Source organism: Octopus bimaculoides, chromosome 28 (assembly GCF_001194135.2).
Source record: "Octopus bimaculoides isolate UCB-OBI-ISO-001 chromosome 28, ASM119413v2, whole genome shotgun sequence".
Taxonomy (NCBI): Eukaryota; Metazoa; Mollusca; class Cephalopoda; order Octopoda; family Octopodidae; genus Octopus; species Octopus bimaculoides.
The window spans coordinates 9,693,745-9,703,224 of record NC_069008.1 but is presented as its reverse complement, the minus strand read 5'-3'; the positions used below and the strand labels follow the sequence as shown (position 1 = coordinate 9,703,224).

The window sequence follows — 9,480 nt, the reverse complement described above, 5'->3', positions numbered from 1 at the left end:
ATATATATATATATATATATATATAGCTTAGTTTTTCTTCAGGTTGAATTACCTGTAGTTGTAAGTCAATATTGCAAGGACAGCAGTGAAGAATTTGCTATTTTAGCCACAGGAGAATAGTAGGTAAAAACAAGTAGGTCAAATGACCAATAAAATTTATTATTAGTAGACAAGCAACAGGATGAAAGAGATGTGTTTAAGGAAGTCTGTTTACCAAAGGCAACAATAAATAAACAGTACACTATTAGGTGTAACTATTAAGAGAAATAGTTTACAATGTCATGCTTACAACAATTGCAAATACTAGTAAAGCCTGTTGCATATTACAAAAATCTAAACATAGATTTTTTTGAAAAATATAAATAATAAATAAATATAAAAAAGTGTCTAAACATATACACATATAAATAGAATGTATCAATGCACATAAAAGTGTATCAGTATAAAAACAGGTGCATACAAAAAATAAAGAAAAGAAAACCAAAGAAAATATACACACAAACATTACAGAAATACCATGCAAAGAATATAAAGAAGTGAACACACACACATTTGCAGTGATGCAAACAGGAAAAATAGAACTCGAAATATGAGTATACTTTTATTAATATTTAGCAAAAGCAACAGAGTGACTTAAGGTCCGAGTGTTTTGGACATTAGAAAAGTTAGGGTGAATTATCAGGGTGAAGCATGAAAAAGTAGGAAAGAAAAGTAAAAAAAAAAGGAAAGCTGAGGAGCTAGGGAGAAGAAGAAAGAAATATAGGTAAAACAATTAGGAGAGTAGACAAGTATTAAGAAGGAATTATGGTTTATATCTTAAAGTCTTGCTTAATCGATGTCTACATTTTAAATAAGGTGGCTATACTACTTTATACTATCCTTACATTCCATAATAGTTAAGACATTTGTTAGTTTACCCACTATATGTTTTTGCACATTGAACACAGACCATTTCATCAACTGAGTCCTTTAAATTCCAAATGTACTTCGACAAAGAGATTTAATTATTCTTAGCTTCTGACTAATAGCTAGAGTAGTGGTTATACAATCTCACCTTAAGGTCTGTGTTGCAGGCACCCATATAAACGTATCAGGCTAAATTTGTAATTACTAGACCTCAAAGACCCAACAAACCGACAGAAATTTAGAGACATTCTAATGGAAGCCTCTGATGATAGTGAGGAGGAGATAAGGACATATAGCTTAGAGGACAATTGGAAGTTCCTGTAGGACAATTGGAAGTTCCTGTAGGACAATCTACTGAGGGCTACTGACCAAATCTATGGTTGGTGCAAAGTCCCAGCTAGGCCAAGGGTGACATGGTAGTGGAACAAGGAGGTGGACAGCACTATAAAAGCAAAGAGACAGGCTTGGAAAGACTGCAAAAATGGTGGAAACAGAATTATATCAAGTAGCCAGAAGGGAGGCTAGGTTTACATAGCAAAAGGAATAGCTGAAGATAAGAGGTTTGCCAATGTTCTGCAGCATGAGGTGTTCAGGATAGCAAAGCAGTGTATTAGAGAGAACAGAGATGTGGTGGGTGAGAAATGTGTGAGAATGGATAATGGCATGCTTGCACTTAGTGACTCAGAGAAGAAAGATGTGTGGAGATGCCATTATGAAAGGTTATTAAATGTGGAAAATGAATGGGAGAAGGAAAGTCTTTCAAATATTGAACCACTGAGGGACCAGCCATCAGAGTTGGCAGTAGTATAATAGATATGGCAATTAAGGATATGAAGACAGAGAAAGCCCCTGGACCATCAGGAATCACTGCCGAGATGATTAAAATAACTGGCAGTGTGGTATTCAGCCTAGAGGAAAGTGTTATCACCAATAACTGGTGTAGTAGTATTATAGTTAGCTGCTATAAGGGTAAAGGTGATGTCTAGGATAGAAACAACTACAGAGGTATCAAATTGCTGGACTAGATCAGAGAGAGTTATAGCTCAATTGATTAGGAATAGAATTAAGCTCGATGAGATACAGTTTGGTCTTGTACTTGGAAGGAGTATTACAGACGCCATCTTCCTAGTTAGACAGCTGCAGGAAAAGTGTCTGGCCAAAAGTAAGCCATTCTACTTAGCTTTTCTTGACTTGGAGAAAGCTTTAGACAAAGTCCCCTGCTGTTATATGGTGGTCTCTAAGAAAGCTAAGAGTAGCTTATTCGAGCCTTTCAAGCCATGTGCCTTTCAAGCACAGTCACTAAGGTGAGAGTTGGCCATGAATACAGTGATGAATTTAGTGTACAAGTAGGGATTCACCAGGGTTCAGTTCTCAAGCCACTCTTATTCATCATAGTCTTCCAGGTCATAACAGAAAGATTCAAAACTGGATGCCTGTGGGAACTACTATATGCTGATGACCTTGCTCTTATTGCAGAATCTGATGCAGAATTGGCGAAGTTCCAAATACGGAATCAAAGTGCCTTAAATTTAACCTAGCAAAGAACAAAGTTGTTAACAAGAAAGCAGATAAGCCTCTCTTTCTGTCAGGAAAATGGCCCTGCTCAACATGTAGGGAAGGAGTAGGAAGTAATTCCATTCACTGCACCCAGTGTAAGCTATGGACACATAAGAGATGCACTGGAATCACTAGTAGATTAACCGATAGGCTTGCCTTCGTATGTGGCAGATGTACAGGAACAATAAACAGTAAGAGCATGCAGATTTAGTCTCTCTGAAATGTGCAAGAGGCTCTCTTGAGGTAGTAGATAGTTTCTGTTACCTAGGTGACCAAATTAGCAGTGGTGCTGGATGCTCTGAAAGTATAGAATAAGAATTTGATGGGGGAAGCTTAGAATGTTACTATCTTTGTTGGCAACAAGAGGACTGTCTCTTTGAGTAAAAGGTAGACTGTATGATGCTTGTGTGTGAATAGTTATACTCCTTGGTAGTGAGACATAGCTCTAAATGCAGAGGGCATGCGTAGACGAGAGAGGAATGAAGGCAGTATGCTCCACTGGATGTGCAGAATCAGTGTGCATGAATGCCAAAGTGCAAATGTATTGAGAGAAAAATTGGGCAGAAGAGGAATTAAATGCAACATGAAGGAGTGGAGACTCTGTTGGTTTGGATATGTGATGCATATGAATGAAGATAGCTATATAAAGAAGTGCTGATCACTGTGAGAGAGAGACACAGGATGAAGTGGTGAGGACCATCTCAGGATGTTGTGACTTATGGAGGAAATGACAATGGACTGAGATATCTGGCAATATGAGGTTCTAGAGAACACCCACTCAGTCAGAAAAACTGAGTTCTACAAGCCACATGTAACAATAAAATTTTCACACACCAAACTCCAACAAACCAAATTGCATCTCTTCTCTTCCTTACATTTCCTCTTCATACACTGTGATTATCTCCCACTCCCCAATCCTGTCCTCATTGCCCCGCTCACTTGCTCACTTTATCGTTGCTTTCTCCACCCCTACTCCCTACTTGTGCCTTCCTGGCAATACCCTGTCACATATATTATGACCTTCATTTATCTCTCACTTCTTTACTCTACCATCCCATCTATTCTCTGATCCCTATTCCTTGTGAGTATACTCTGGCACTTTTCCACCATCTCTCTACTGCTCTCTCTTGCACTCTTGCTGCCTCCCACTCTATTTCTCTTTGTCTTCCCTCTGGCTGGGTAACCCCTCTACAGCAGCACATCTGTTTCTGTCCTCATTCTTGTTAACTCTCTCTCCTTCTGTCTGTTTGTCTATGTGTCTCTCTCTCTCTCTCTCGCCAAGTAACCATGTGCCTCCTCTACAGCAAGACACCTGTTTCTGTCTTTGTCTCTCTGTCACACTCTATCCTTTCATCATCTGACAGAAGATCACATCCTCCAATTCCCCACTCCCCTCTCAAAGATTCCTTGTCTTGCAAGTCACTTGGTAACCCTGCTAGTGCTGGTGCCACATACAACGCATCCAGTCTACACTGTAAAGTGGCTGGCGTTTCGAAGAGCATCCAGCTTAAAAACCATGCGAAAACTGACCTCGCCTGTGCTTGTGTCACATAAAAAGCATTCAGTCCACCCTACAGAGTGGTTGGTGTTAGGAAGGGCATCCAGCTAAAAAAAACTGTGCCAAAACCGACACAAAAGTCAGGGGCAGTCTTCTGCCTGGTCGGCTCCTGTCAAAACAGCCAACCCATGCCAGTATGGAAGGCAAACATCAAACGATGATGATGATGATGATGATAGACATATGTACATAAGTATGTAATCATACATTTATTGTCCAAGGAGCAGGAGGGTGGGTATATACAGTTATAAAGTTATTCCACATTCACAGGTGGGGTGCGAAGGGAGCTCTTGTTCCCAGTCTTTATATAGACTGAGTTACATGAGCTGACAGGGTTGCCAGGGTAAGTATTCATCATCATCATTTAACATCCACTTTTCATGCTGGCATGAGCTGAAAAGTTCAACAGGAGCAAACTGGAACACTGCACCTGGTTCCAGTTGTCTGTTTTGGTATGATTTCTACAGCTAGATGCCCTTTCTAATGACAGCCACTTTACAATGCACACTGGGTGCCTTTTATGTGTCACCAGCACAGGTGCTTTTTATGTGACTCAAGTGCAGGTGCTATTTACATGGGTCAACACAGGTGCTTTTTGTGCACAGAGGACAGATTATGTGTTTGTGGATGGGGTGGGGATTGTAAATGGCATGCCTCTATACATGGATGGCTACGATTTTACTTAGCTTGATGTATCTTCTCATGCCCAGCAAATTACCAGAAGTCTCAGTCCCTTGTCATCTCTTCTGTGAAACTCAATATCTGAAGATCCTTTCTCACCACTTCATCCTACATCATCCTGAATATGCACCTTCCACAGGTTCCCTCTGCAATTAGAGACCAGCACTTTATGCAGCTGTCCTCATCCATATACCTCATATGACCATACCACTACAGTCTTCTCTCTTGCACACTACATTTGATTGTTCTTATACCCAATTTTTCTCTTAAATCATTTACTCTCTGTCGTACATGCATACTGACATTACCCATCCAGCGGAGCATACTGGCTTCATTTCTTTCAAGCCTTTGCATGTCTTCTGCAGTCACATTTCTCTGCCATGTTGTATAGGTGTTTGTATACAGGTATCATACTATCTGCCTTTTACTCTGAGGGAGAGGTTCTTTGTTACCAACAAAGGTAGTAGTTCTCTAAACTTTGTCACAGCCTTGTTCTTCTAGAAACTACACTTTATATTATGTATTGTTAATATTAATACTGTTAACAGTACCACCCCTATTATGTGTGTAACTGTTGACTGGCATAGACATATCTCTAGGCCCATTATGTGGAGAGAGCTGTGTGCTCAACTCAGCATCAACAAAGTAAGTGTCAGTCTCTCTCCCAAAATGAAGAAAGTCTGAAGAGTTATTATGTATGGGGCTAGGGCTGTAGGGTATCATAAAGATGTTACTATGTGTACACTTAGGTTTTGGTTTGGATTGGATTGCCTATGTTCAGTCCATTGCAGGATGAAGACCTCAGCATGTTTTCACTACCATCCACAGTCTGATGTGGAAGCTTTGAATTTGAGCTTGAGACAGTACTGGTTTGATGAGCTTATTCTGCCACATTGGCTCAACATACCTTGGCAGAGGGTGCAATTTTTATACTCTTACCCAAGAGTAGTTAAGTTGATTACACTTAAGTAGATGAGGTAATTTCTTATTATTGAAATGACATATAATGTCAACAGTGTTACATGTAGTCAAGTATGGTAGCTTGATCGTGGTGGGGAGTAAAGATTTTTCTGTATCTATTAGAACTAGGGAAGTGTTTTTCCAATGAAGTAAAACATTACTTAGGTAACCTGTTCTGAATATTGAGGGTGAAGAGAGGGTGAAAGCAGATTACATCTAGTTCACCTCATGCATCTTGTAGAGTTACTAAAGTTAGGGTTACAAAGGATAGGTATATGTAATGATATATTTTTTATTCATATTGATATATTTTATTCAAATAGATATATATGTTTATGCACTTCATATTCTTTGCATGGTTTTTCTATACTTGTGTGCATATATATTTTCTTTGGTTTTCTTTTATTTGTTCATTTATTTTTTTTATATGCACCCTATTCATTCTCCTCATCCAAGTCTAACATTTAGGTATTTGATGTTGATATCATTGCATGAGCAGCCATATGTTCACTCATATGCACTACTTAATCATTGAATTAGCATGCATATCTGCCAAGTTTTCTATGGATATGTGTACCCTCAATGTAATTTTCAGGCAGATTTAGTTTGACACCAATGTAACAAGACTTGACCTTTGAATTCCTGGTAGAGTCCATTCAACAGTTTCTGTCAACCCAATTTTACCCACAAGGCTCTGTACTAGTGATTCTCAAGTGGGGTCCATGTAAGATTATGTTACAATTTATGTACAATAAATTGGTTTTACTTCTGCAATACACAAAATATTTTAACAATTTGTTTAATGCAATTCCTAATAATATTTAATTATAAAACTATAATAGAATTTTTTAAGCATTAAATAGTTTTAAGGTTTCATCTGAGTAAAATAGGAATCAAAGAGATCCACAGGCAAAAAAAGAAAAATAGTTGAGAAACACTGCTCTATACAACTCCTGTCTATCCAGTTTCACTTCCAAGGCTTGGATCAGTCTAGTGTTAGGGTAAATGTACTTCACCAAAATGCCATACAATGTATTGAATCTAGGACCTCATAGCAACCAAGTGAATTTCTTAACCAGGTCTCATCTAGACTTTGTAATGAGTTAGCTGTTATTGGGAACTCAAGTATTCTTTTGTTCCTGATGGGAAAGGTTTTTATCTTTATAGTGCATTCTTTTCAGTGTTGAAGACATGTGTTAGCTTGAAGAGATCCTCAGTGAAGATGAAGTCCTGGGCCTATCAAATTCTTGTGAATGGATTTGGCAGATGAAAACTGAAAGAGGCCTCTCATAATGTGTGTTTGTTTGTTTATATTTGTGCTTCCTGGAAACCACTCAGCTATGTGCAGTGATGTTACTGTTATTTCCTCTGTCAATGCATTGTGTACTGGTTTTTCACTTCAAAAATGTGTGGAATAAAGATATCCCTTACTTGAAAAACTGATAAAGAGTTAGTGACAGGAAGAGTATCCCACTGTAAAACAATAACTCAGTCATATATTTGTTTAACATTTCAGCATTCACATTATTCTATCAAATGTAAACTTATTTATTCATGTTGTTTTAAATCAATCATGTATTATGTTGTAGCCTTGAGATTTTGAGGAAGTATCTGTTTATTTTTACAATGTGAGGTTACATCTTGTCAGTTTGAACTTAAAACAGGTAGAATATTTTCGCTGGATATGGCTGGTTTAAATACTTAAAAGTTAACATTTTCTAAAATGAAAAAAACAATATGAAAATGTGTGTTAGAGTATGAAGGTACTTTAAGAAAAGGTATCAACTAAAATACCAGTGGGAAATTCCTAGTGAGAACTCACTGAAACCAACAGAGGTTCTATTCTGTTTCCTTTTCTTTTTTATATTTGATTATGGTTCTTACTTATATATTGTGTTTTTGTTTCTTTCTATCACCAGGTGTAAAACCTCAGGCTGGCTGGTCTATTGACCCATTTGGACTGTCTCCAACAATGGCATACCTGCTGAAACAGATGGGTCTAAAGAACATGCTGATTCAAAGAGTCCATTACTCTGTCAAGAAATACTTAGCAAAGAAGAAAGAACTGGAATTTCTCTGGAGACAGGAATGGGGTAGGTTTTTTTTCTTCTCCAATGACACTTTGTGTTGTAGGATTAACATTTAATGTTGTTCATGATTAATCTCTGGTTGTGATCAAATTTTTCCAGCCGTGACCATCCTGTCTTTTATTCAGATGTAATGTATCCATAACTGTTTTTTCTAATGTATCCTTACTTCCTTGTTGCATATCTGAGTCAGACATGACTCAGCAAACCTAGTATCAAAAATGTACCAGCTGTCACCATTCTTTCTTTTGTCTACGCATTATAGTTCTAGGCCTATATTACCTATTGTGCTTGTACTGGGTTAGACTAATCCAGTTGACCTGTGTTCAAATGTGTTCCCTCCTATAATTATACTACAGTAACTTCTTTGATAAGAAAATTAAGCTTTTGTGTGAATACATCATCATCATAAGCATCCTTTAATGTCTATTTTCCGTGCTATCATGGGTTGGACAGATTGACCAGAGCTGGTAAGCTGGGGAGCTGCACCAAACTCTAGTCTGATTTGGCATGGTTTATACAGCTAGATGCTCTTCTGAATGCCAACCACTTTACAGAGTGTGCTGGATGCTTTTACGTAGGATTGCACAGGCTCTTTTTCATGGCACAATTTTCTTTGTGTATATATGGATATATGTATGCATGTGAGACCATCAAATCAAACAACTAAGGCTAATATAGAAAATACCATAGTAACAAAGCTAAAGCACACAGAATAAAGCCACTTGGTACAGAGTCCACCTTGGACTCTGCTGTGCACACGCACCAAGTTTTAACATTTTCACATTAACTATGACAGAGAAAGTTGTTATGGTGATATCTGCTCAGAGGCATTACGCAAAGTTGCAGAAAGTGTATGGAGAGGAATGTATGAGCCACACACAAGTGTATGAGTGGGTCAGACGTTTCCAAGAAGGCCGTAAAAATGGCAATAGTGACGAATGTTCTGGGAGACCAGCAGAACTGAGAAACACATTGCAGATGTGCGTGCAGCTGTAAGGGGAAATCGTCGAATCACCATCTGTGAGTTATCAGTTGATATGCAGATTAGTTACAGTTCAGTCCATTATCACTAAAGATTTAGGTATGAGATGTGTGTCTGCCAAGTTTGTGCCAAAACTGCTTTCAGCTGACCGAAAACACACTTGGGGTTCAGTCACACAAGATCTCCATCAATGTGTCAAAAACAATGAAAACTTTGCGTAGGCCTCTGAGCTGGTATTGCCAAGCTTTTGGCAAAATTTGATGCAGATTCTCTGCTCAACTTTCTCTGTCATGGTCAATGCAACAGTAACATACTGCATACATTCCTTCCAAGCACTGCTGGAAATAGCAGAAGTGACATAAAATGTTCAAACGTAGTGCGAAAGTGGCTCCACTATGTATGCTTTAGCTTTGTTATTAGAACAACAGTCTAGATACTTATTGGTCGGACCACGTGCAATACAATTAAATTATGGATGAGCCAGCCTAGTTTTTTTAATAACGGACAAAAGATTCACTTAAAATTATTTCATGAGGATGAAAATTATTATTACACAACTGCGATCTAGTCACTGATCCTGTGTATATGTATACAGATATATATATATGTATGTATGTATGTATGTATGTGTGTGTGTGTGCGTATGTATATGTATGTATATATGTGTATATATATATATATATATTATATATATTTATGTATATATATATATATATATATATATATATATATATATATATATATAT

At 37.8% G+C, this 9,480-nt stretch overlaps 1 protein-coding gene across 1 annotated transcript in view; it reads left to right on the top strand.

Moving 5' to 3' along the window:
- The first annotated feature begins 7,577 nt into the window (after positions 1-7,577).
- The window catches only part of LOC106875688 (alpha-mannosidase 2x), a 93,778-nt gene continuing 91,875 nt past the window's right edge, over positions 7,578-9,480 (top strand). Inside the window, exon 1 of the mRNA XM_014923937.2 lies at positions 7,578-7,755. Coding sequence (XP_014779423.2) covers positions 7,635-7,755 — 121 coding nt within the window. The 5' untranslated portion in view covers positions 7,578-7,634. The remainder of the gene's footprint in view (positions 7,756-9,480) is intronic.